The following is a 25301-nucleotide window of genomic DNA, read 5'->3' on the forward strand; positions in this document are numbered from 1 at the left end:
TGGTGGTTTCGATTGGATTCATTCGTTCGGTCATTCGTTCGGTCATTCGTTCGGTCATTCGTTCGGTCATTCGTTCGGTCATTCGTTCGGTCATTCGTTCGGTCGGGTCGGTCGGTCGGTCGGTCGTCGCACGTTCGTGGTCCTGGATCTTCTCCTCGCGCCCCACTCTCTCCCATCGCTGGTGCTGCTGGTGCTGGTGCTGCACAGTGCAGGCATCGAGTTCAGAAGTGGCCTGATCAGATGGCGGCCTGGGTGTTTTTAGGTTTTGGCCGTGGACCCTTGTCCGAGCCATGGAGCAGCCCCCGGTCATTTGGGGGCACGGCTGGGGCGTCAAGCGAGAGCCAGATGGAAATTTGGGCGCAGGGATGCTCTTATTCGCTCACAAGCTTTGGCGGCTGTGCGGCACTGGAGGGAGGGAGGGGAAGGGAGGGAGGGGAGTGGGAATGGGGGGAAGAGGCCTTCTAGAAGAGGGTCCTGCCAAGCGCATGGAGATTGCCGCATAGGCAAGTACCGTAGTTGACTGTAGCTCTTTTCCGGGCAGTGACCCGTGGCGATACGATACCACGAAGCAAGCTGGCGATGTTGGGGAGTTGTGGTGGTGGTGATGATGACGATGATGGAGTGCAGCAGGTATCATAGGTATGTAGACCCGATGAAACGGTACTCTCCGTAGCTGAGCACCGCTGGCTGGCTGGCTCGCTCGGTTGGTTGGTTGGTTGTTCGGTTGGTTGGTATGTAGTACTCTGCCAGAAGCATGTGGGTTACCCCGTGCACCCAACGTGCAAAGTGCAAGATGGATGGATACGGACGGTACAGTCACTCGGTGTACACACATTCACGGTACACTACCTACATGTGCAGTGCAGTGTGCAGATCATCCTCGAAATGGGTAGCCTGGACAGAACAGTCGAGGGAGCAGAAAAAGGGCGTGAACTTTGTGAGGCACCAGCCGCCCGTAGTGCACTGTTGGCTAGCACGCAACTACAACGGAGACGCGGAAGCCACACACCACACACCCACATCACACTCACACTCAGACACACAGACACCCGCTCACACGCACGAGTGCACGAGCGTACGTCCAGGAGAGGAAGGGGAACGGACCCGGATCGAGGCCATCGGAAAGCTTCCTGGACCGGATCGCTGCTAACCAATCTCTGTTGGCTGCGGTGTTGGAAGCGGACGGGAAGCCGAGTGGCTGACAGTGCCTGCTAACCACCTATAGATACTGTACCATACACACATACCGCCATCCCCACGATGACATGCACGGGCAAGCCTCATTTCGCGGAAGAGGCCGGTGAAACACCGTGTTTCAATCTTATATAAGCCGGCACCTTCACTTTACCGCGAGCTCGGGTTCCCGTCGTATGTATGTACGTGCTGGCGGCGCTCTTCCGTGCATACACGGTAAGTACCGGTAGGTATCTACTCAGCCAGCCAGGGAGCTGAGAGACGGACGGGGAGGGAGCGAACGAACGGGCGAACCACGGTAAATCATACTCACTACTCAGCCAGGGAGCTGGGCGAACGGGCGAACGGACGGACGGACCAACGAACGGAAGTTGCGGAAGCCGTCGAGGCTGCCGGATCTCCTCCACCAAAAAAACGAAAACCCAAAACTGCCGCTTGCCGAGGCCGCCCTCTGCCCCCCGTCCCCCCGTGTCCCGCCCCCCGCGAACGAATCTCCGCATCTCACTCCGGCGTTGCCCCGGAGGCTGGCCTGGCTGGCGTGTGTGGCGACTCCAGCTGACGGTGGCGGATCGGATCCGGCTGGGGCAGAACGTTTCTGGGAGTTTTCGGCTCGCGAGTCGCGAAGCAGCAGCAGCAAAAGCCCAAGGGGTTCGTTCCTTGGTTGCACCGCACTCCACTCCACTCCACCCTCTCCGGTGGGTTAGGGACCGAGGATCCGTCCCGGGTTTGGGATCGGCGGTTTCGGACGGAGATGTGCGAGCGCGCGAATGCAGCCGCCAAGAGTGCGGCGCGGTATGGTATCCATCAATCATGGCAGATTGGATTGGTCGAGGAGTAGAAACAGGAGTAGAAGCAGGAGGAGAAGGAGAGACCGCATTGGCGCCCGCTTAGTCACGGCCTCTAGTTGAACACAATGGGCGCGCGCAGCGCGCGCAGCGCGCTTGAGCCCTCAAAAGACCACATCGCCGAGCCGGCGGCCCATCTATCACACACACAACACCCCACGGTCCCACCGCCGCATATCTCGTGTGTAAATTACGTACGTACCAGTACGTGCGTGAATGGGCCCCGCACAGCAGCAGCTGCTGCTGCTGCTGCTCCGGCAGTTGGGCTGGTGCAGCATATCCGGATTCGTAGCGACCTCCGCATTTTTTTGGTCCCGGGAGTTCGGTATACCCCCCCGTGGAGTGGAGGGAGGGCATGTATGGAGCACGGGGGGCAAACACGGCTTATCCGCCCTCTATTATGTATCCCCCCCTCCTCCTCCCCCCCCCCGGAATGCCGATGCTCGCTCGCTCGGCCATAAACAAACGCGCACTCATTAAAAAAAAAGAAGGGGAAGGGAAAAGAAGAAATGAGCAATCGGAGCCGGAATCGGGAATCCGGCAATTGGTTAATCTCAAATCTCGGATTGACCTACCTTGGAGTGGCGATGGTTATATACCGTACCTACTCTACCTACGTCACGCAGATAGGTACCCATCATACATACATGTGTAGATACAGTGGGTAATGTAGAGATGTCCTGCACGACCGGACGTTGAGCCCCATTCCCGTCAAGGGGGCCGGGGCATGCGCACGAGAGAAGAGCGGGGTCCAGAGACATCGCATCTGAAGAGGTTAAAAGAGATCTTTTATCCCGCTTCCTTGCACTTGTTGGGTCGGACGCCCCAGATCCCGCAAAGTGACAAATCCACCACGATACGATAGGGAGGTACATATTGGTACGATGCACCGTAACCGTTGGATCGTATTGCAAGCGATACGGACTAACCAGCTGTTGCGATGGTAGGTACCAGGTACTTAGGTAAGTACCTACTTCTTACTTACATCCTACCTCCCTACAGGCTACCTACTTCCCTACCTACCCACCCGAAGGTTCGGTGAGCGCTGTGATGAGTGATCCTTGAATGATGGACCGTCCGTGACGACGATTCGCTGGCCCTGCCGGGCCACACGCCAATCCAAGTCGGCATACCTAGGAAAGTACCTGCCCAGGGAAGGAGGGAAGGAGGGAGGGGAGGGAACAAGATCGTACGTTTTTTTCCCCCCAGGTCCTTTCCCATAGACACAGACCTCAGCCGATTTCCTCGTATCCTCCTTCCATGCATATGTACCCTGCCCGTCCAATGCCCATTCTTGGTCATTCAGGTCATTCAGCTCCCTACCGGGCGTGCCGGATCTATATGTAACCACTAACCAGCAGTATGTATCTACTCTAGGTATCTAACCAATGATCAATGATCAATCCATCGACGAGTGCGGGCGACCAGATATAATCTAGATCTTCAGCCGACGGAACGAGGAGAGCGCGCTTCTCCAGATATAATCTAGATCTTCGGCCGGGAGCGGAGCGGAGGGGAGGGGAGGTACGATGACCCAGTTACCGGCTGGAAGAGCTTGTTTGCTTGGAATGCGGCGATAGCGACGTCACTCCGGTGAAGGGATCGGATCGGATCGTCTCTGTCGCTCGCGAACGCTCAAAGCGACGCAGCGAGTCGACGATTGTGAATTGCAATTGCAATTGGTGCGGTGGTGGTGGTGGTGGTGGAATACTCTGCTCGGTACAGGTACACAAGATAACTATATCTTGAGCTGAGCTGACTCACTGAGCCTGAGCTGAGCTGAGCCCAAGGAAACTGGAAGATACCCAATGCGTACATAAAAAGAACAAGCCCGCAAGCGAATACCTGAGTACTGACATACCGGTCTCACAGAATCTCACAAAATCTCCTAGTGTTTCTATTGGTGATGTTTCTTACCCATTGGATGATTCTGATTATATGTCTCCGAAAAGTCGCCGAGCAGTTCCGTTGCATGCCTGATTCCTTATGGCAGTCTCAACGGATTCCGCTTTGGAGAAGGTACTATAGATATCGAGTACCGGCTTCTGGATGTCACTTCCATGTCGATCTTATGTACTTTTAGAGGGTTTGGGGGGAAGGAGGTTTGGGTGGGATAGGATGGGAGCGAGGGCAAGGAGACGGAAATTTGTTGGACGTCGGGGACGTCTTTTTCTCCATCTCTCTCCCTCTTGATGTAGGTTGCCTGATCGAGCAAGACCACCATCGACTGGCACTGGCTGCACGCCCCCTGCTTTGAGATGGAACCTGTCTGGCTATGCACGCCCAAGTTGCCCAACAGAAACTCGATGATGCATGTAATGCAGCACCGAGGTTGTCGCTTTAGATATCGGTACCGGTACCGGCATCACACACATCTCGGACATGAAGCGCGAGAGGGGAAGGCCTACCTGCTATACATAGGAGGTGATTGCAAGGGGAGTAGAGTATCCAGATGTAGTAAGAGTGCGTAGAGTAAGTGAGATACCTAGTAGGCACGTCCCGAGCCGCCGCCGCCGCTGTCGCCGCCGCTGTCAGGAGGGACTGTCAGGCAGACAGGAGGGAGAGACTGTCAGGACTCAGGAGGGAGTCTGTTCGTGCGTGCGTGCTAGTAGTGCGTGCGTGCGAACGTGCCCGGGTGGGTCGCCTGCGCCGTAACCCTAGGCCGCGAATTGGGCCGCAACTTGGGCCGCAACCTGACTGGACTCCTTCTGCTTCCGCTCCGATTTGATTTGAATCGACTCGACAGGGTTCTGCGAATACCGGTTATCTAGGTACTCTAGAGTGGAGTCTGGAGCAATGATGGCTATCTGGGCTCGGATCTGGTGAGCATCGGAGCTTTTGAAACGATAGCGGGAAGGCTTGATTGCCCCATTCGCAGCTGCTGCCGCTGCCGCATTGCATCGGATTGGGGCAGGGGAGGGGGGGGGGGGGCGGCTCGAGTTGAGTTGGGCGGAGTGTTGGTGGTCCGGGGGGACTCCAGATGAGGAAGAGGAAGAGGATGAGGAAGAAGAAGGGCTGAACTCCAAGTCTCCAACTCCAGCTGTCAGCCGTACCTACCCAGGTACTCTTCTTACCGGGTACCGTGGCAGATGCGGAGGATGCGGAGAAAATCACAAAAACAACAAAAACAACAACAGAAGCAACATCCGTCCGGACTCCGCGGCGATAACACGATTGATGTGTTTTTCGGGAGGAAATTCGGATACGATTGAGTGGAGGAGGATCCATCCATACCTGTGTGCGAGTATGGTACCGTCGAACGCACAGTTACATGATGGTTATTGGCCGGCTACATTCGCCGAGAAGACGAGGGGAGTGCAAATGTGCAAGTGTTGTATCCAGTGCGGCTGCGCTTCCCAAGTTCCCAAGTTCCCAAGTTCCCAAGTTCCCAAGTTCCCAAGTTCCCAAGTTCCCAAGTTCCCAAGTTCCCATTACGTCCGTCCATCAGATGTAGTTACATAGACCGCAATATACGGTAACCACTACAGTAGTATGATACGCGTGGGCGATGGAGATGAAGGCGGCGCATCTGGAGTAACCACTCTAACCACTCTATACTCTACTAGCATCTACCGGCAAACTGCGGCTTCATCATTCATGGCAAACCAGTGCTGTCTGTTCGGTAATTAGAGTGTGTAACCGTACATATGTCTGTGTATGAACGATCACCCCCCTCCCCCGCGCCCGGATAGAGTAAGCACACAACGGCCGGCCTGGTTTATTCTTGTTCTTGTTCTTTCTTGCCAGCAGCCAGATCAACGTTGGATCTGCACAGAGTACCTACTCTACCGGTACTATATAGAGTAGTAACTAAGCCCAAAGTATGGTACCCATTCCCTCCCATACGATGTACGATGCGTGGAGTACTTTATGCTGCTGTGGGAGCGGATAACTACTAGTACATGAGTCCAACATCCATCATTTGAAGGGGGCGTTGTCTATCATCGGTATGATACCGTAAGTGCCTACTCTACACCAACCTACCTAGAATACCTGCATACATACATAACACTAGATCGTTCTCCAACGTTCCGCTATCCACGGTCCCTCCACCAGGCCCCGCCAGGCCAGGCCGGGCCGGACCAGGTCAGGGCCAGGGCCAGGTGTGGCACTGTAGAAGGGACTCTACTCTCTATCATAGCACTCCCCTCCGGCCCTCTTCCTGACCCTTTCTTAAGTCTTGACCGTGACGGACTCGGAGCAGCCAGCTGCCAGCCATGCACAGCAGCTATCTACCTGGCTAACTGGCTAAGTAGAGCACCTCACCTGCTACATCGGACGTGAGTCCTGGCCCCACGCTGCTGCGTCGCTGCCCCCCGACCCCTCCCCCCTCTCGCGAACTGACTGGCCACAGAACAGCCAGCCCTCCGGGATTCCTCTGGGATTCGCGTGGTGCGTGGTGCGTGGTGTGTGGTCCGTCCGTCTGTCACGTCAAAACCGCTCGATCTTTCCCTTTCCCCCCCACCCCCCATCCCTACAATTGACAAACGTCAGGCGTAAACGGGTTAGAGTAGAAGGAGGTATCTAAGATGGTTCCGCGCTGGAGTTGCTGGGCGTAAATTGGTACATCGTTAGTTAGCTGGGCGCTCCAGTGGAGACCTTGGTTACCTGCCTAGCATGTGTAACAGTTGTGGAGTGCTCGCTCGCCACCGGTTAGTTGTGTATCTAGACTCCATGGAGAGCAGCTGGAGCAGGAGTGTAGATATGCGGCATGCCAAAACCCTCGATCGGTGCCCACGCCAAGAGATCGTTCGGAACGCCTCTCGGTTCTTCCTGCCTCTGAGATTCTGCACTCGAGTAGAGTGCTAACCACATCGATCCGACCGGCTCCCTGTTTGGAACGTCTGCCCGTCATGCTGCCCGTGGGGCTTGATATCGGCCCATCTCTGCCGACCGGTGTCGTTTTCGTCGTCAGTCGTCGTCGTCGTCGACGCTGTCCTACATGGAGTACCGATATGTATCCAACAGGCCTTCTTTACTTCTTTACTTCCTTTCTTCTTTTACTTCTTTCCTTCCACTTCCTTCCTTCCTTACCTCCGTACCTCCGTACTTCCTTCTCTCCTTCCACTCCATCGCGCATCCAACGAGAACAGAAGAAGAAGGAAAAACTCGTTGCGGACTTACGGTGTCGATGGAAAAGTTCTGCTTCTCCGCCTGGATCGCCTATGTGCCAATGAGCAACTCCCCAGCCAGCAACAGCGGCGGCGGCGGCTGTGGCATACGTAAGCACGTATGTGTGTCTATATATGCACATATCTGCCGTATGTGCTAAACTCTTCATACGCATCGTCGCATCGTCGCATTCTAGACTGTGAGTCTGTGTCTGTCTGCCCCACTCGAGACGAGAAAACATCATCAGCAGCAGCCACGAGGAAAAAAATAGCAGTGCGTCGCGGGATGCGATACGCTCTTCGTCTCGTTCTTCAATTCTGCTGTGGGTGTTGTGGGTGTTGTGTCTCACCCGTGCATAACATAACTATCCCTGGCTCAAGAATCAAGATGCATGCTGGCATAAGATGCTGCCCGCTGGCGTAGATGAGTGGTGGTGAGCACTGCGAGTCTGCGAGGAAGGGGAGGGAAGTCGGTCTCGTCTCGGGTGTTTCCCTCTTCCTTTGAGTCTGGTCCGTGGTTGGGCTGGTTGGCGAGCTGCGAGCTGGTGCTACGAGCTGAGTGCTGAGCGCTGAGCACCGAGTGCTATCTAGTGGCCCCGCCGGCACCATGGAGTCGTCGACGGGAAGCCGTTCGAACTTCGCCGTTTGGTGATCCTCATTCCTTCTGGGTATTCCTTCAATTCCCAATTCCCCATACATATACATAAACATGTAAGTACTGCCTGCCTGCCTGCCCAGCGCCTGCCAGTCACTCGTATATTCTTCTAGTTACATACATCCTACATAGTCCTCATGTATGTACTCTACTTACATCTTATGTACGCAACGCACGCAGCCTCGACCGCCGCCGCTGCATGCGCTCAGACGAGCAGCCACAATTCGCAATCCACAATCCACAATCAACTGCGACGGCTGGATATGTAGCCGCCCAGCTTCCGCACCTTCCTTCCCCCGCGCACGCAGACATATTATACACCTCCAACTAGGCAGTTACCCAACTTCCCATCCCAACTACGGTACTCCTTACCCGTGATTTGGATCCCCAAGTTGTACTGTATGTATGTGCATACATACCCCATGAACCCGTCGACATGGGACGGATCTACATGCTCACCCAGCTTCGAACGGCAGAAGAGAGGGAGGATTGACATCCCGACCCCACAAGATTGCTTACTCCCCCCTCCCCTCCTTCTCTTTCCACACCACGAAGGGCAAGGAAAGGGGGTAGAGTAGAGTAGAGTAGAGTAAGTATCGGAGCCTGAAGCAGGATAGGATAGTTATGTAGGTAGAGTAGCTACCTGGGTAGTTAGGGTCAAAAAGCAAATCGACGATGCGTCTTTCACCGATTGCTGCTGCTGCTGGTGGTGGTGGTGCTCCTGGTGGTGTTGCTGTAGCTGTTGCGTGCCGTCCGCTCACTTTTTTTCGGGCATATACGGTTGGTACGGTCTCTGGGCTAGCGAAAAAAACATGTGGCGCATCTGGATTCTGGATTCTCACAACCATCCATCTGGCTTCCTCTGCTCTTCTCGGCGCTGCTCTGCTCGGATCTTCCAATGGCGGAAAGATCAGGGCCTTAACTTATATGGTAACTTAACTTATATGGGTACTCTACTCTACTCTACTCTATCCGCCTTGGTTCTAGACGCCTCCGCGAGAGGAGAGGAGAGGGATTGTCCGCTGTTTTATCTTGTCTCGTCTCGACCGACCGGGTCCTTTAGATACATATTTGGTCTCGGTGTTAACTTGGGGTCTCAGTCGCTACTGGTAGGGTAGAGTTGGACTGCGCTGGACTGGACTGGACCGGACCGGTTGGTGACCGACCCCCCCCCCCCCCCAGGTGCCATACCTCGATACCGGTAATTGCTTCTTTCCCCGCATAAAAGTTATTAGTTATGTATCCAGATATGTAAGTACCAAGTACCAATCTATGTCTCTGTCCGCTGGATTCCCGCTGGGTTCCCGCTGGGTTCCCGACTTTCGATGGATATAACTAGAGCAGTAGTAGTGCTGGAGCGGACTCCGATCGAGAGAGAGAGAGCTCGAAGCGTGGAACAGAGCTTGGAACAGAGCTAGGCACTACATAGAAGTTGGCTTCTCCTTTCGTTCAGCTGGCAACCATCGCCCCAATTCGTGCCCGATCTATAGCACTGCATAGCAAGCTTGCGCTCGGCCTTGTCCGTAAACTGTCCGTCGTCTCGCCGGTGGTCTCATCCGACGACGACGACGACGACGACGACGAAGTGAAGCTGTGAGCGCAGGACAGGAGAGCGGCGCGGGATCGTGGTGGGCTGGCGGGTAGTCCGTCCGTCGTAGATGTCGAATTCTGAGGTGTAAACACGGAGTTGAGCTGTGGGAAGTACTCTATCATGGTCTGTATATAAAGAGGACTGTGTATGAAGGAAGTGACGGATGGGAGAAACAAAAGAAACTAAAGAATCAACAGAAACAAAAGAAACATAAGAAAGCTGTGAGCGCCAGGATAGGCAGTTCCCGGGCGGTTTATGTACGATTATTATTATTATCTCGCAGGCCGGGATAGGGAGATCTTACCCAGGCTTGGGTGGAAGTGCCTTGCTATGTATGCTATGGGTGTATGTATGTGTGATATGTATGTGTGATATGTATGTGTGTACTCCAGAGCACCCAAGTGGTTACATACTCGCTCCAGTTCAGTGGACTACCCAGCAGAGCATAGCTGCCGTTCATCTCGTCGGCTCGCTCTGGAAGTGTCTTGGATCTCGGTGGCACCGTGAAAAGAACCCGATGGCAAAGGGTGTGGAGGGGCATTGTGGCCCATGGACGCTGCATAGGCGTTAGGGGCAAAAAAAACCAATCTGCTCCCACCAGCATCACCATCTCGATCCCTTTTTCCCGGGTACTACTCTACCCCTCGGCCGCCGCCACCCCTTCTACCCCTCTCTAGAGTACCCACACAATCTACTCCATGTATCTCTGCATATGTAGGCCGGCTCTCTATTCTTTTCCCAGCAGTTAGCGGGCCACACGAACGAACGAGCGAACGAACCAACGAACGAAAAAACCAACGAACCACGACGCAGGCGATTGCTCCTATCCTCCCTCACACCTTACTCCAAACCCGCCCGCCACGCCCTCCTCCTCCTCTTCTTCGGCCACTCAAAACCCTTTCGTGTCCGTGTCACATTGTTGCGGACCTAGCTGCTCCTAACTAAGGACGAGTACTCCCACCACCTACGTAGACAGAAGTGTGCCCTTCGCGACATCGGCATTCACCCAGCCGCCGCCGCCCCGAAAAGAAAGAAAGAAAGAAAGAAAGAAAGAAAGAAAGAAAAAACGCCTCCTTTGCCCTCAGCTTCTTTCTTCTCTCTTCCTCTTCGTCTTTGCCCTTGGCTTGCTCGTGCCTGTCTGCACTGCGCTGCCCGTCTCCTTCGTGTCTGCTGTTGCGTGTCGCGAGTCTCGACACCGACGTCCGGTCAGTGCGGAATAAAAAAGACTTGGCTCTTCGTAACGTGTACCTACTATACTTCGAGTCTATAGTTACCGCCGTCGGTGGAGGGCAACGGACGATTGCCGTGTTTGTCTGGCTGCGGCCAGCCTGTCTGTCTGTCTGTCCGTCTGCCTGCCGTCTGGCTGACTGGCTCCCTCGCTGGCTGGCTCGCTGGGATCTGGGGTGGGTTGTGTGAGCTTGCTGGGTATTATTGCAGACCGCCACATTCTTTTCCTGCGATCCGATCCATTTCATCCACATCGTCCACCAATCTCCCGAGTTATCTGAACCCGTCGCCCGGGAACCTAGCAAGCAAGCAAGCAAGCAAGCAAAAGCAGGCAAGCAGAGCAAAGCCACGCAGAGCAGAGCAACCAAGCAAGCAGCGAAGGAACCTTGACGGGCTGTGTGTGTGTGCTCACCTTTTTTGTCGAATCGGGCCTTCACGCACCCCTCCTGATCGATCCCATTCTCAACTCAACCTCTCTCTTGCCTGCTCCTCCCCCCCTCCCCCTCCCTCTCCCGTCTCCGCTCAGCACACCCAAAACTGCCTGCCTCTGCTTTTCCCGCTCCTGGGCCCACCGTACCGCTCTCCGCTACTTACTCGATTATCGATATCTCTCCTGCGGCTCCCTAACACCCCCCATCCCCCCCCCCCCCCACCACCTCCCGCATTTCCTAATTCACTACCCGTCCGCTGCCAGCCTCGCCACTCCTTCTCACTCGCGGCAGTCGTCCACTGCCATTATTCCTTGTTTTTTTTTGGGCGCAGTTCGTGGCCTGCGGCATCCGAAACTAAGAAGCTCCCGGAAAGGATACCGAGTCGGCGCGTCGACACACCGTGGACAAGATCTGTCCACGATCCTGGACTTAAGCGGCCGTCAGCATATCGATCCACCCATACACACCTGTCTAGTCAACCGAGAGTGATAACTCTCCCTCCCCTCCCACTCCCACCATCACCTACCACCATCCCGGAGTGCTTTGGCATTGCCGCCCCCGTCCAGTACATAGATAGTCTCCACCCTCCCGCGCGAAGTGACGGTGTTGTTTTTTTCCCTTGCCGCCCTACCATCGCTAGGACGACATAGATTCGGTAGCTACACCACCACACCACCCAAGGTTCACCTCAACGTCAACGATAGCTTCCATCCCCGAGGACCTTGCCCACCGGAAAGACTCGCTGTGCCCCCCCCCATTCAACTCGACAATCGAAAAGAAAAAAAAAGTCTGCGCATTGTTTGCACCAGCTTGCAACAGCTTGCAACAACAATAACGCCACGCACCACCACCACCACCACCACCAAGAAGGATCAGGATCAGGGTCAGGACCCCAGGACGTCCTCTTCTTGCACAATAGAAAAACGGAATCACACCGCACGAAAACGATAAAATCCTTCACCATAACTTCTTTTACGAAACCACCGTCACCTCCTTTGTCTCCCGCCCCAGGCATGGAGTCATCGGAAATCCGAAGGCAGAGGTACGTTTATCGCAACCCCCCACACACATATGATTGATCTTTCCTTCCCGCCCCCGCATGAGGAGGAGGTATGGAGGAGGAAGTAGAGAGGAAGAGGTGGTGAAGGAAGAGGAGTAGGAGTAGGAGGAAGAGGGGTCTCAACTCACCTCGGATGCGCTTGAGCTTGAGTATGATAGGGTCTCGGACCAGGCTAATTCCTTTCTTGTAGCGAAGCCTTGCCATCCATCAACTATGCAGAGTACGAACGTGCCGCAAGGGATGGAGCTCAATATCATCAGCGGCATGCTTCGAACCCTCGGCCAAGCTTGTCCGCCGCCTCTCCCATAAGCCCGACAACGATGTTTGGGCCTTTACCCCTCCAGAGCTATCCGCAGCAGCCGACAAATGGCATCCACACGCCCCCCGAATCACGTAGGACCTCCGATGACGTGCCACCACCGCCACCGCCGCCACCGAGTAGACAGTCCCTTCCGTCTCTACATGAAGCGCTCTACGAGAAAGGAGGATCGTTTTCGGCGCCACAGACACCGCCCATTGGATCCGGGTCCTTCTCTATTCCGCAGCCTCGGACGAACTCGATATCAAACTCGATGTCTCGAGGCGGGCCTTCGGAACCTGGGCTGCAATCGCATCCCCCTAGCCAGCCACTGACACCTCATGGTTACGTTCCTGCTTCGCAGCCTTCTGCTCATGCTCCCCAGATTCCTCCCCCGCCAATGCCCACACATAGCCACGAACCGCCGTACGGCCGCCACGACAGCCAAAGCAATGGTCGCTCGCTGCCACCAAACCCATACTCGCAAGCGCAGCCCCCTCCTCCTACCATGCCGCCGATGCATCCTTCGGAGTCGTACCAACCACCACCGCCGCCGCCGCAGTCGCAATCAGCCCCGCCGCACCACTCGCAGTCGCCGCCTTATCAGTCGCATCCGCATTACCAACATGCTCCTCCTCCCAGCCAGGCGCCGCCATCACATTACCAGCCTTCAGCTCCATTCGGCAATGGCTCCGCTCCACCACCGCCGCCACAGCAGTCGACACAATACCCGCCATACTCACAAGCGTCGCATCACCACCATCACCATCACCATCAACAACAACACCCAGCGCCAGCGCCGCCTTCAGCTCCTCAACCGCAAAATCAGCCTCCATATCAGCCGCAGCACGCTCAACAGCAGCCGCAACCGCAACCGCAACAGTCTGGATATCCGTTTCCGCCACCCCAGACGGAGGCACCAAAAGGCATCAAACGTCCGAGCGGATATGGCAGCGCTATCGAGAGGGCACTTTCGATATCCACATTAAGACGCGACATGGAAGCGGTATGCACACCTTGACATCGGATATTATCCGAACATGGCCGCTGACACTTTCCGACAGATTAAAGAACATGCGGCGCGGATATATCATATCGTTGACCAGTACCAGATGCTAAGCGCTGGAGGGCAACAACCATACCCTGGCGGGCTGCACGCATCGCTGAGCGAGTTCAACGAAGCGCTACAGCGCTCGCACAGAACTACGGAGGCTCTCAACAATTGCCATCAGGTTTTCCAGGATCTCTCCAACAGGGAAGTTGCGGAGCAGAACAACCACAAGATGAGCGTCGTTCATACGTCAGAGTATGGCACGGATGATGGGCAAGCTTATCAGGATGATAATCGGTCAAACGGGTCGCAACAACCGGAGAAGAAGATGAGGCGAGGCGTAAGTGGTCAGATTTACCCGTTATCACATTTTTCGGCTAACCCTTTTGAATAGCGAGCTGCTCCTCCCGGTCGTTGTCACAGTTGCCACAGAGCGGAGACTCCGGAATGGCGGCGAGGCCCTGATGGTGCCCGAACATTGTGCAATGCTTGTGGATTGCGTACGTATTCCTGTATATCTCGAATATTTGGGCCCACAAACTAACGAATCTGCCATCGTACAGACTACGCCAAGCTTACGCGAAAGCTCAGTAAAAACCCGGCCGGGCCTGGAGCCCTGGCAGCCCGCAAACCGAATTCACCTCTTCCATGATGACACGGCTTGCGCATCATTTGACGAACGAAGAGAAATTTGCTTGGGGTTTTGGATTCTCTCCCCAGCTCGCCAGGTGCTGCACTTGGGGAATCTACTTGCTTGTTCATTCATTCATCATGGGGTTTTCTTTCGGAGTGGGGTTAGGGGATGGGGCGTTTTTCATGATTATGGTCAATCTTCTTTTTTATTTCCCTTTTTTTATTTATCCGAGCGTGTTCTACTACTGTCTGCAGTTAAAAGGTTGTGGTTTTTTCCCCGTACATTTCTGCCTTTATTTCATCCAGGAGTTGACAGCATCGTTCTGCTTATTCGCTTTTGGGGTCTCAACTTTTTTTTCCAACCATTTTTTTTCTCGTTAGCTTATAGCGTGGATTATGTGCACCTTCGCTATTCTACTCATCACCGTTACAACATTGATTGCTGCGTCTCTTCTCTTCTCTTCTTTCTTTCTTCTTTTTCTATTTTCTATTTTCATTTTCAAAAGAGGGTTTCTTTTTGGATTTCTGATTTTTTTTATATCATACTTCGAATTGGGTACTGTTGCAGTTTTTCCCACTTTTCACTTTCTTTCTTTTCACTCTTTCTTTTCTTTTCCCTCATCTTTCTTTCTTTCTTTCTTCTTTCTTTTTTTGATTACTTTTCTGGGCTCGGGTTTACCTGCATGCATGCGTGTGGTCATGGCGGATTCATTGAGCTTTTTCTCTGTTCTTTCGATTCTTTCGATTCTTTCTTTTTGGTGTGGGTATGTTTTCTTTCTTTCTTCACGGGGTTTTGAGGATTGGGATTGGGATGGGGGTGGGATGGGGATGGGATGGGATTGGATGGGGGTGGGGCATTGTTGCAGCAGGAGGTGGGAGGAGGTGTTTTCTACCACTGGAAGAGTCGGGGTACTCGGGGTTTTCATAGGTATAAAAATCCTCATTTTTTTCTCTTGAGATTTGATCTTCTTGAGAGTTGAGCTTCTTGAGCTGGTACTATAAGGTGAGGGTGGGGAGTGCATTTTATCAAAAGTGATGGGGGCCTGGGGTTTATGGGGTTCTTTTATTTCCTTCATTTTCTTCCCTTCCTTCTTTTTTTTTCATTTTCTTCATTTTCTTTTGATACTCGCAGTTCGAGTGGCCGTCCGGCGTCTATACTAGGTATACTGTACTACTTAGGTATGAAAAGAACTCGATACGAGAACTGTGGTCTATGGCTACTGGTCACGAGTGCTTCTTCCTTGGGTACATACGGTAGTTACCGGGGATATTCGATTCGATACTTATGGCAAAATTATGCCTTCCTTCTTCTTTGGACTTTACCGGGGAATCAATTTCAATATCGATCTCAAAACGGAGATTGGGGGGGGGATAAGGATTGGAATTACGCCTACCGTCAAGGGCCCACCGTCAGGGAAGTCAGGAGGAAAGGGAAGGGCATACCTACTCTACCGTCAGGGAAGGAGAGAAGTGTAGGAAGGCCCAAGTGACCAAGTAACCAACTTCCAAGTGACCAAGTGAAAGAAGTGAAGGGAAGGGGAGGGAAAGAAGGGTCCGTGTGCGATCATCTACGATCTGGATCTGAGATGTAAGTGATCCGATGCCCGGCAGCCGCGATTAGTGCCGCGATGGGGCTGGGGCTGGGCCGCTGCTGGGGTATGGTGGGTATGTGTACCTACTCTACCTAGCATAAATGTAGTTGCGTCCTGCCAGACGAACATGGACGGGTTAGGACGGGAGAAGGGAAGGAGGGAGGAGGGGAAGGGTTCGAGATCGAGTTGGAGTTGGCTAGACGTAAGGGACGGTTCGTAGATGTGGTCTGTGGTCTGTGGCAGTAGCAGCAGCAGTGCGAAGACAAAGACGAGATCATCGGTTCCAGCCAGCTGGCGGATTTCGTTCTCTACGGGATGCTCGCGGGGAGGCTAGAGCATGTACTTACTCTACATAGGGCTCGGCCACGCTTGTATCGTATCGTATCGTATCGTATTGTGGATCGTCTGCTACTGCTACTGCTGGATGCCTAGTTTGTAACTTGGCAGTTGGTATGTAGACGAACCAACATAACCAACGCAACCCACATACAAAAGTTCCCAAAAGCACCCACCGAGCTGAGCTCCCCATCTGAGCTGAACTGGGTTGAATAGAATTGAGCTGGACAGAGCTGAACAGAACAGAACAGAACAGATTCGAATTGAGCTAAACAGGACAGAACAGGACAGAACAGTGCTGAGCTGAATACATAGAGCTGGACAGATCAGACGAGCTCAGAACCGAACAGAACCCGCTAAAGCCCAGCTCAAGCCCACGGCTCCACCCACCACCCACCTACACAACAAGCGGGCCCGGGGGGGCGGGGAGTATCTGGTGGCCTTCCTGCACTTCCATCGCTACTCACCTCCTACTCACCTCCCACCTCCTACCGATATTACATGCGTTGTTGGTGGGTGGATAGTCAGTTAGTGGATGGTCAGTTGGTGGATTATCAGTTGGTGGAGGGCTGTTGGGCCGTGGAGGCCTTCTGCTAGCACTATATCTAGCATCTAGTATACTATGATAGTGTATAGTAGGCAGTAGATGACGATGACGACGTCGCTGCTCGTCTGCTCGTCTGCTGCTGCTGCTGCTGCTGCTGTTGCTGTCTGTGAACTCCCCCACCCCCCACGCACCTCCGAGACGTCGACGGACGGAGGACGGACGAACTGACCGCTTGTACAGTACTTGTACACCTCACACTGCCGGCGAAACCTGGTCCCCTCCGCCGACGTGGACGGACTAGTTGGACACACCAAGTTGAGTAAATTGAGTATAGCACCACCGAGATGGATCATGTATGTACTCTACTTATGTATGATCTGGCCCGGCGGGGCGATTCACTATGTATGTACAGGACCCTACACAACTGTTCCCGTCACGAGTGAAAGAGTGGTCCAGGCCAGGTTCTCTCCACTCTCCACACCTAAGCTGAGCACAGTACTGGCTGAGCAGAGCAGACATGCAACATACCAGCTGGCTGGCTGGCTGGCTGGCTGGCTGTCTTACTCTTACATTGTCACTAACTATACTCTACATAGTACTCTAGTATGATACCGGGTGCTCCGCTGGTCAGTTGTAGGTAGGTCATAGGTCATAGGTGGGTAGGTCATAGGTAGGCCACCTATTCGCACTATAGTACCGGGATATGTGGAGGACTTCGGAGGGGTATTCCAGCCATGTCTTGCCTGTCTGCTCGGTCTCGTTCATTCATGTCTCAAACCCTCACCCCTCCCAGCGAGAGTCATGATTCAGGATTCAGGATTCTGGAATATGCAACTACCATATCTACTCCACCTACGTACAGCCGTCCCCGTCTCGCCGCGCATGCCGATTGTCCTGCAGGGCTATGTATACCCAAATATCCCACCGCCAAAAAAGCAAATTCCTCGTAAAAAATTGCGGTTGCGGTTGCGGGCGATCTAGGGAGCGAGTGCAGGAGTCCGTCAATCGGCCCATTCACGTCACTGGAACTGGAACGGAAGGGTCGGGGTAGGCGGGTGGGCGGGGGGGGCGATATTAGTGCTTACTTTTTGTTGTGACTTGGGGAAATGGGTGAATGGGCGGACCACGTTTTTGGGAAGGGATGAAGGTGGAGGAGGATGGAGGGGAGGGAGGAGATCTGGGGACCGTATGGGACCGGCAATAATCGCCGTATGTATGGGCGGGCTATAGACGGACGGAGGGGGGCCGGTAGTTGCCTGTGTAATTGGACCAGACTGGAACCCTGTGCGGGGGTTCGTGTGGAGATATGTTTGTGTGTTCCGGTACGTCGGGTACGGCGGGAGCATCACGGGCGTTGGCGAATCCATGTAGGAAGGAAGGAAGGAGGGGAGGGGCGCAGAGGGGAAGGAAGAGGCGAGCAATATGTAGAGCGTGACTGGGACTGGCGGGGATGCATGGAGAGTCTTGGGTATCTAGTGGCTGATCCACTCACTCCCTCGCACTCATCCCATCCCATCCTTCCGTTCCGTGCATTCGAGGCGGCCCCTGCCTTCCTCCCCGACGGAAGGAAAGCGAGCGAAAAACCCGTTTATGCGTCCAGGCAGGGAGGGAAGAGGCGTCTCGATCTCGCAAAAAGCAAGCAATGTGCAAGCAATGCAAGCACAAAGTTAAAAGCAAAGTACATGGAAAGCCAGGCGGGCAGCCGTTACCAACAACTGTGCTTCCTCTCCCCTCCCTCTCAACAACGAGGAACGATGTCGGCACTTGTTCCACGGGGTCCTAAATTTCCAGCGGAGCAGCAAGCAGCCCTATGTTGGCCCCCTACTACACATGCACGCAGCATCCCGCACAGGGACGGAGGGAGGAGAGGGGGTAGCTATCAACGCAGCCACCCTCTATTATCCCTTCTTCCCTTCTTCCCCTCTCTTCCTCTCCCCTCCCTCCCATCGTCCCCCCTCCCCTTCGGCAGTCAGTTCAGTCGGGTCCTGTGCTGCCGTGGACTGAACTGCCGAGTCATAGGCGCGGTTGTCCGCCGCGCCTGGCATCTATCTGGCTGCTGGTGGCTGGTGGCAGGCGGACGACGCTGGAGAGATAGCTGAACGAGAGGTCCGGTACATGCCGGTGCGAGGTGCCGCTCGGTAACAACCAGAAGTAAGCTGTGAGCGCGGCTGCCCGCTTTTCCCCTCGATCCATGCGAGTGAGAGGATCGCCGCATCGGCTCTTTTTTCTTTCTTTTCTTTCTTTTTTCGCGGCGCCGTGGTGTTTTAGAGTACGGCTGCTGCTGCTGCTGGTGGGATGGGTGAGCGAGTTGTTGTCGTGGTAGGGCTCAGTGCATCGTCGGAAAGCCGAAGGGGATGGATAGCCGCAGTACGACTGTGTCGTGCGCGTGTCCGTGGGGAAACATGCGGCGTATATGCCCTGTACGTCTGTAGATTCTTGCCCAAAGGAGATCCGAGCGGCAGGCGTATGGAAGGATGGGTAAGTGGGTAGTCGTATTATCATGCGTCAGCTCTTTGCTTTCATTCATTCTTTCCTTACCGTGCGTACCGCACAATAGATTGCGTTGTGGCTCGACGTCGTACCAAGCTGTATGCAGAGGGCGCATTGATTTTGAGTGCGTCGTCGTCTGTTGCCGCGCCGTCTAGATCTCGCTCCCGCCCTCAATTTTGCGGGTATCTGAGATAGATAAGGTTATTATTAAAAATCCCTTGGTTTTTTCTCCGCCTAGGATGATCTGCGGAATCAAAGCAGGGTGAACGATCATCAGGCAAACCACCCTGGAAAGAAATCCAGGCTGAAAAACGAAAATTTGAGGACCGAGTAAAGAAAGTGCCGCTGCACGAGACAACTGCCAGCTTCGAAACCCCGCCCACAGTGCCAGCCGCGTCGTCATCATGATCGTCTTGCGTTACGTATCCGAAGGAGCACTATTGCAGCGATGGGAGGCCTATGGCTTCATCGTGCTTGTTGTGTTTCCCCCCTCCCAGGCACAGGGTCACTTAGTTTTTTATTTTTTTTGCAGATATCGCCGTTTGCTAAGAACGATGTGCGGAGCCTGGTGGTGCGCCCCGCTCACCCGTCCACGGGTGGAGACACTGGCGATGGATCGAATGACTCGATCCCACCGGCGTCCTCTATGGCGCGATGTTGGTCAGCTTTGATTCGCTCTGCCCCCCCCCGTTGAACGTAACTGCTGATTGCGGTGCGGTGCGGGGCAGTAAGAGCTATAGCAGAGGCAAATATAATAAGCTGTGCTCACCCATCGAACCGTAGGGTATGTGTGTATACGCACCTAGGTATGTACACCATAGCACCATGGTAGGAAGTCCCTTCCCCCTCCCATCCTGGATTCACCCTCAATGTCTGACATGTGGCCAGAGAAAAAAACACACAGCATCGCGGTCACCATCACACACGTATGATTCATGGTATCAACTCGTGCCAAAAGCCTCGCCCCTGGAGGAAACACGTATCGAAGCTTCGTTGGCAATAGTAAGGTTTTTTTTGCTGCTCCTGTGACTCCTCCCTGTGTTCCGAGAGATGGTTGCTTTCTCGGCACAATTTCCTAATAGATACGAACCCCTCCCTATAATAGGTGCTCCGAGGGGGGAATTATGATATGATGGAGGACCAGCCCTCCCTCCCCAGTGTCGAGTCTCCCAGCTCCCGAGCTGTGTCGAGCCTAACAAGACGTGATAGTTTTCGGAGAGACGCAGGCAACCGTCGACAGTTCTTGCCGTCAAACGACCGCTCTCGCTAGCACCCTATCGTGTGATTCGACCATCGTCCAACTGCCGTGGAATCGCGGAAGATGGCATCATGCCCCGACGCATCTACAGTGCCATCCATCGATAGGTACGTGGGGAATCATCAGTTGAGGTTGTAAGTAAAGATAAGCCAGACCCTCAAATTTCGGCCGGCACAGCCCGCTACCCCGGATGGAAATGTGCTCCTGACCGCTGGGGAGTCGTGATACCGAGCCCTTTTTTCTTCGTACTTGTCGGGAGGCTGCAGCGACGAGACGCTCACGTCCAATCACTCGGGTGCTGTGGTACCGGGATGCTGATCGCCCGATCGGGATCCCGATAGACGAGGGCGTGGGATCGGCGATGCCGCCATGACCGAGCGCCGAAGATAGCCGCCGAGCGGCGATCCGAAAAGGCGCAGGACCGCAGGTGCTGCTGCGGAACAACCCGAGCCGCGCTAACGGATCGATCACTAATCAATCGCGACGAGAGTGGCGTGCGGCGGCGTGCGATGTGGAAATGACTACGGGTATCGTTCCAATCAGCAGTGCGTGCGCATAGACACCCGTCCTTTCGCGTCGCGGCTCTTTGAGATGCGCTGTGTGTGGAGCAGCGACCAGTGAAGGAGGACGCAATCGGATGACTCTGCTCGGCATCGCATTGCTCACGGGGGAAGAGGGGCGACGACGCACCTAGCACGCAATTCCGGGCCAAGAGTGTGAGGATGCCACGTGCGCCGGGCGGAGGCCGTAGAGCATGTAGGGTAATTCAGTACTTATTGATCAGTAACTAAGCGACGGCCTGCGAACCGAGCCGCACGCAAGGACGAGCGTGCAACGAGAATCGCCAAACAGCGGTACTCGTCGCGACCGTATGTAATCGGGGAGGGGGAGGGGGGGCTCTTTCGGAGCAGAATCGGCCATCGACTGTCAGCAAGGAAGGTTCGTGCGCGGCGGCGGAGTTGCGCGTTGTGGGGTAAGATAGAGTGAAACCGGTCCCGCAGTTGCGAGCGCGTATATGTAGGGAAGTGGTCGCTGGTGGCTCGTCGGAGATCAGCGGACTTCGGTGGAATCAAAGAAAAAACGCCCGGCTCTGAATTGGTAAGCGGGCTTCGAGCCAGGTCGTTTGACTCCACCCTCTCCCTCCAGAGTTTGTAGCCCAACTCCGGGTCCATTCCAGAGCTCTGCCGCTTCTGCTTCTGCTTCTGCTTCGTTGAATGGTGCCTTGACTTCCTCTGCTTCGTTGAATTGTGCCTTGACTTCCTATACTAGCCCCCCCATCTCCCATCTACAGGTAAGCTTCCAGTCACCTACCTATATCCTCCTTCAAAGTGCTCATTGAAATTCATCCATTCTATCCAGCCAACTCGCACCCCGTCCCCCACTACAGTTCCTATAAACAACGACCTAGTGGGCACGTTGTTTTGCCCGTAACGAGAGACATCCGCCGCCTACCGAAAATTAGCTTGAGCCGCAATCACTCAGCAACCTCAATCGGATCCCCGCCCCCAATAACTGCGTACTCGGCCATTACATATATCCCTCCCCCATCGATTGCGGCATCCGGCTCCTTCTTTCGTGATCGATACCCATACCATAGAACCCGCCTCCCAAGCTCTTCAAATCGGCAGATACAACCATGGGCCTCCTGTAAGGCTGCATCTCCCATCCCATCCCGTTCCCCGCCTATCCCCCGCAATTTAAACTCGGAAACTCACCCGTACTCTTTCCTTTAGGGCTCTCGGGACTCCGCTTGATTGGGAGAATGCGAAGCAGCGTGCCGACCAAGTGCGGACTCTCGGAATCCAGGTACGCACCACCCTTTCCCTCTCCCCGTCCGCGCTCTTCGTGCCATCGTGTTGCGAACCCCCCGAGAGAGAGAAAAAAGAAAAAAAAAGGCGAAATACGAAAAAAATAATTCTCCTATTCTTCCTACGCACGAATGAATATATGTGTGATGTGGCGCCTGACTCGGGGACGGTTTCTTCTGTAATAGCAACTCCTCGAAATATGGAATGCGTATCGTGGAAACGAGCGAGACATTTTGCTGTGGGGTGATGAGGTCTGTGGCATCCCGCCTCCCCCTCCATATATTCGTGTCTCAGCGGCGCAGGAAGCTGACATGCCTCAACCCTGCGTGATCAGATCGAGTACCTCGTAATTGCCTTCGACGAAGAGACAAAAAATGCATGTCTTTCTTTGAGGCAAGCCGAAATCCTCGAGGCCTTGGCTGCCGATGGCAAGCTGAGGGCCGCCGGTGGAGGCGTCCCGGAACTGCAGGATGTTCTACAAGAGTCTGTCCGACCTTGCCATAACGTGCCTTCTGTTGCGATTGTCTGATGGGAGGCTGTGCGACAGAAAACCAGAACCGCTGCCGACTTTCCACCCCGAGTTCGGCCGGTTCATGCTCGAGGCCACTCCCGGCGCGCCTTTCTCGCTGGCGTGGAAGGACCTGCTGAGTGTTGAGCCGAACATGAAACTTCGGTAAGGGACTGCAATCGACACGACCCATCGTGCAGGAGGACATTTGCTCATCGTTCGTTGTGTGGATCAGGAGAACCATCGCAAAGCAGCACATGGCTGCGAACGAAGTGCCAATCACCATTCCGTCCTTCCCCCGCCTCGGTACGAAGGGTGTGTTTACCAACCCGTATTACCCTCCGACCGGGCCCCAGTCCCGCAGCCAGTTCATTCCCGATGAATGCATCAACCCACATATCCGCTTTCCAACATTGGCCGCAAATATCAGGTCTCGGAGGGGCAGCAAGGTGGCCATCAACATGCCCGTGTTCTACGATGACAACACGCCAAAGCCTTTCAACGATCCCACAATAGACTATGATAGACATCTGTACCCGGAGGATGACGACGTGAGGAATGGCGCAGCCAAGGAAGGCCACATCTACATGGACGCAATGGGGTTCGGAATGGGCTGTTGCTGCTTGCAGATCACGCTGCAGGCGAAGAACATCACCGAAGCACGCACCTTGTACGATCAGCTCTGTCCACTCGGGCCCATCATGCTGGCGTTGACGGCGTGTGCCCCTGTCTTCAAGGGCTTCCTTGCCGACGTCGACGTGCGGTGGAATGTTATCTCTGGGGCTGTCGATGACCGCACCGAGGAAGAGCGCGGTATCAAGCCTCTGGAGAACAACCGGTGGAAGATTCCTAAGTCGCGGTACGATTCCGTGTCTGCTTATCTGTCGGAGGACCCCCGCCTGCGCCCCGAATACAACGACCTCGATTTGGTGGTCGACGAAGACATCAAAAAGAGGCTAATAGACAACGGTATACCCCCTCTGCCTCGTATTTATCATGCGATCAGCCTTGCTAAGTCATTCATGAAGGAATGGATGAACGGCTGTCGACACATTTCGCTCACCTGTTCATTCGGGATCCCATTGTCATCTTCCAGGAGACATTGGAGGAGGCTCCAGAGGGGAAAGCAGACCACTTTGAGAACCTCCAGTCCACAAACTGGCAGCACATGCGCTTCAAACCTCCACCACCAGGCGGAAACATTGGCTGGCGTGTTGAGTTCCGAAGCATGGAAATCCAGATGACGGACTTTGAGAATGCTGCATTCTCCATCTTTATCGTCTTGCTGACCAGAGTGATGCTCTCGTATGGCCTGAACTTTTACATTCCTATCTCCAAGGTTAGCTGCACCTCCTGCCAAAGGCGTACGCCGTTGTAAGAATAAGAAGGAAGGGCACATACTGATGGGCCTTTGCAGGTGGATGAGAACATGACAACCGCGCATTACCGGAACGCCGTCCTTGCGAACAAATTCTGGTTCCGCAAGAACCTCTTCCCCCCAGCGCCCATCTCCAACCGCAACTCACCGTCGGGCAGCCGTGCACCCACGCGGCCGGTAACGCCTGTAGCAGTGGAGGATGAATACGGGCTCATGACCATCGACGAGATCATGAACGGCACCGGCGAATTCGTGGGACTGATACCGCTGATCAACTCGTATCTCGACACGGTAAATGTGGATGTCGTCACGCGCTGTGAACTCGCGGGGTACCTGGCGCTGGTGTCGAAGCGTGCCAGTGGGGAGCTGCAGACGGGCGCGACATGGATCAGAGAGTTTGTCAAGGCGCACCCGGAATACAAGAAGGACAGCGTGGTTAATGAGCGCATCAATTACGATCTTATGAAGGCGGTCGAGAAGCTGGGGTGCGACGGATACCTGGAAGGTTTAGGCGAGAAGCTGCTGGGACGTCGGGACGAGTAGGGGGCGGATGGGGGGAGGTAGTAGACACCGGGTGAATGGTGATGATGTGACGGACGTACAACACACTTAGATGATAGATTTTCTTCCTTCTTTTTTCTTTTTTTTCTTTTCGGTTTTGTGAGGACGAGCCTGTTGAGTAACGGTAACCCGAAGGTGCAATTACAAGTGCATAAAAAATGATTTTTGGCCGAGTTCAGTGTTTGCATATGGGTTCTTGACGGAGTTCTGCTGCGAGTGTGTTGCTTTTTCCGCAGCATTCAGAAGGGGGGATACAAGCCATCGACGGGGAAGAGATGTGTTTCCGGTGCTCCAAAAAGCGCTTACCTACTAGTATTGTATGTATCGATTGTCTGCCAAGTATGCGGTCGGAGTTGGACATCACATCAGGTACGCTGCTCCACGAGCCATGACTCGCCATCTCCCTCTCAACCACCGCAGCCCATCGACCGCCCCCCCCCTCCCTCTGTCTCTCGGATCGCCAACCACCGCTTCCAACACTCAGTCCAATAGTTCACCACCAATCTGCCCCATCCCCGGCCCCCGCACACTGGGCACTTTCTCTGCATTGGCTCTGCACTGGTACAGCACGCAAAACCAACCACATCAACACATCAACACATCAAACGCACCCCCCATCCCGCATCGGAACGGGAGAACGCATAATATCTACGAACCTACAGACCTGCAGAGACTGGGGGCGCTCGACGAATCACAACGCTCCGCTCCGATCCTGCGGGGGTATGCG

General features: G+C 54.5%; 6 protein-coding genes across 6 annotated transcripts; 5 read left to right on the forward strand and 1 right to left on the reverse strand.

Moving 5' to 3' along the window:
- Nucleotides 1-6907: 6907 nt before the first annotated feature.
- On the forward strand, nucleotides 6908-8050 carry BZA05DRAFT_276226 (uncharacterized protein). Its single transcript, XM_051480282.1, has 3 exons — nucleotides 6908-7300; nucleotides 7742-7861; nucleotides 7986-8050. Exons 1-2 carry the CDS (start codon nucleotides 6982-6984, stop codon nucleotides 7855-7857), a joined length of 435 nt encoding a protein of 144 aa, XP_051340525.1. The 5' UTR covers nucleotides 6908-6981; the 3' UTR covers nucleotides 7858-7861; nucleotides 7986-8050.
- Nucleotides 8051-10032: 1982 nt separating this feature from the next.
- On the reverse strand, nucleotides 10033-10902 carry BZA05DRAFT_395303 (uncharacterized protein). The gene has a single exon (XM_051483418.1). It carries the CDS (start codon nucleotides 10875-10877, stop codon nucleotides 10338-10340), a length of 540 nt encoding a protein of 179 aa, XP_051340526.1. The 5' UTR covers nucleotides 10878-10902; the 3' UTR covers nucleotides 10033-10337.
- Nucleotides 10903-11878: 976 nt separating this feature from the next.
- Nucleotides 11879-14304, forward strand: BZA05DRAFT_276269 (uncharacterized protein). The gene is made up of 5 exons (XM_051480283.1): nucleotides 11879-12096; nucleotides 12305-13418; nucleotides 13477-13803; nucleotides 13858-13963; nucleotides 14027-14304. The coding sequence occupies exons 1-5, from the start codon at nucleotides 12068-12070 to the stop codon at nucleotides 14113-14115; spliced, it is 1665 nt and encodes a 554-aa protein (XP_051340527.1). The 5' UTR covers nucleotides 11879-12067; the 3' UTR covers nucleotides 14116-14304.
- Nucleotides 14305-14948: 644 nt separating this feature from the next.
- BZA05DRAFT_395308 (uncharacterized protein) lies at nucleotides 14949-15645 on the forward strand. The gene has a single exon (XM_051483419.1). It carries the CDS (start codon nucleotides 15149-15151, stop codon nucleotides 15584-15586), a length of 438 nt encoding a protein of 145 aa, XP_051340528.1. The 5' UTR covers nucleotides 14949-15148; the 3' UTR covers nucleotides 15587-15645.
- Nucleotides 15646-17643: 1998 nt separating this feature from the next.
- BZA05DRAFT_276365 (uncharacterized protein) lies at nucleotides 17644-18784 on the forward strand. The gene has a single exon (XM_051480285.1). The coding sequence runs from the start codon at nucleotides 17729-17731 to the stop codon at nucleotides 18668-18670; it is 942 nt and encodes a 313-aa protein (XP_051340529.1). The 5' UTR covers nucleotides 17644-17728; the 3' UTR covers nucleotides 18671-18784.
- A 2973-nt stretch (nucleotides 18785-21757) lies between these two features.
- BZA05DRAFT_276322 (glutamate-cysteine ligase-domain-containing protein) lies at nucleotides 21758-24653 on the forward strand. Its single transcript, XM_051480284.1, has 8 exons — nucleotides 21758-21966; nucleotides 22053-22125; nucleotides 22313-22378; nucleotides 22462-22610; nucleotides 22675-22800; nucleotides 22871-23604; nucleotides 23664-23974; nucleotides 24053-24653. The coding sequence occupies exons 1-8, from the start codon at nucleotides 21956-21958 to the stop codon at nucleotides 24554-24556; spliced, it is 1974 nt and encodes a 657-aa protein (XP_051340530.1). The 5' UTR covers nucleotides 21758-21955; the 3' UTR covers nucleotides 24557-24653.
- The last annotated feature ends 648 nt before the right edge of the window (nucleotides 24654-25301 follow it).

The sequence above is a fragment of the Tricharina praecox genome (assembly GCF_024521635.1).
Source record: "Tricharina praecox strain CBS 144465 chromosome Unknown BZA05scaffold_9, whole genome shotgun sequence".
Taxonomy (NCBI): domain Eukaryota; kingdom Fungi; phylum Ascomycota; class Pezizomycetes; order Pezizales; family Pyronemataceae; genus Tricharina; species Tricharina praecox.

Bases quoted from the DNA above. Each gene is read 5' to 3' on its own strand.
- BZA05DRAFT_276226 (XM_051480282.1), top strand. From the start codon at position 6,982: ATGGAGTACCGATATGTATCCAACAGGCCTTCTTTACTTCTTTACTTC. The intron at 7,301-7,741 runs GTATGTGCTAAA...AGTGCTATCTAG, and splicing joins TATATATGCACATATCTGCC to TGGCCCCGCCGGCACCATGG.
- BZA05DRAFT_395303 (XM_051483418.1), bottom strand. From the start codon at position 10,877: ATGTGGATGAAATGGATCGGATCGCAGGAAAAGAATGTGGCGGTCTGC.
- BZA05DRAFT_276269 (XM_051480283.1), top strand. From the start codon at position 12,068: ATGGAGTCATCGGAAATCCGAAGGCAGAG. The intron at 13,804-13,857 runs GTAAGTGGTCAG...CCTTTTGAATAG, and splicing joins AGAAGAAGATGAGGCGAGGC to CGAGCTGCTCCTCCCGGTCG. The intron at 13,964-14,026 runs GTACGTATTCCT...GCCATCGTACAG, and splicing joins GTGCAATGCTTGTGGATTGC to ACTACGCCAAGCTTACGCGA.
- BZA05DRAFT_395308 (XM_051483419.1), top strand. From the start codon at position 15,149: ATGGGGTTCTTTTATTTCCTTCATTTTCTTCCCTTCCTTCTTTTTTTT.
- BZA05DRAFT_276365 (XM_051480285.1), top strand. From the start codon at position 17,729: ATGGAGGGGAGGGAGGAGATCTGGGGACCGTATGGGACCGGCAATAAT.
- BZA05DRAFT_276322 (XM_051480284.1), top strand. The intron at 22,611-22,674 runs GTCTGTCCGACC...GCTGTGCGACAG, and splicing joins CTGCAGGATGTTCTACAAGA to AAAACCAGAACCGCTGCCGA. The intron at 22,801-22,870 runs GTAAGGGACTGC...TGTGTGGATCAG, and splicing joins GAGCCGAACATGAAACTTCG to GAGAACCATCGCAAAGCAGC.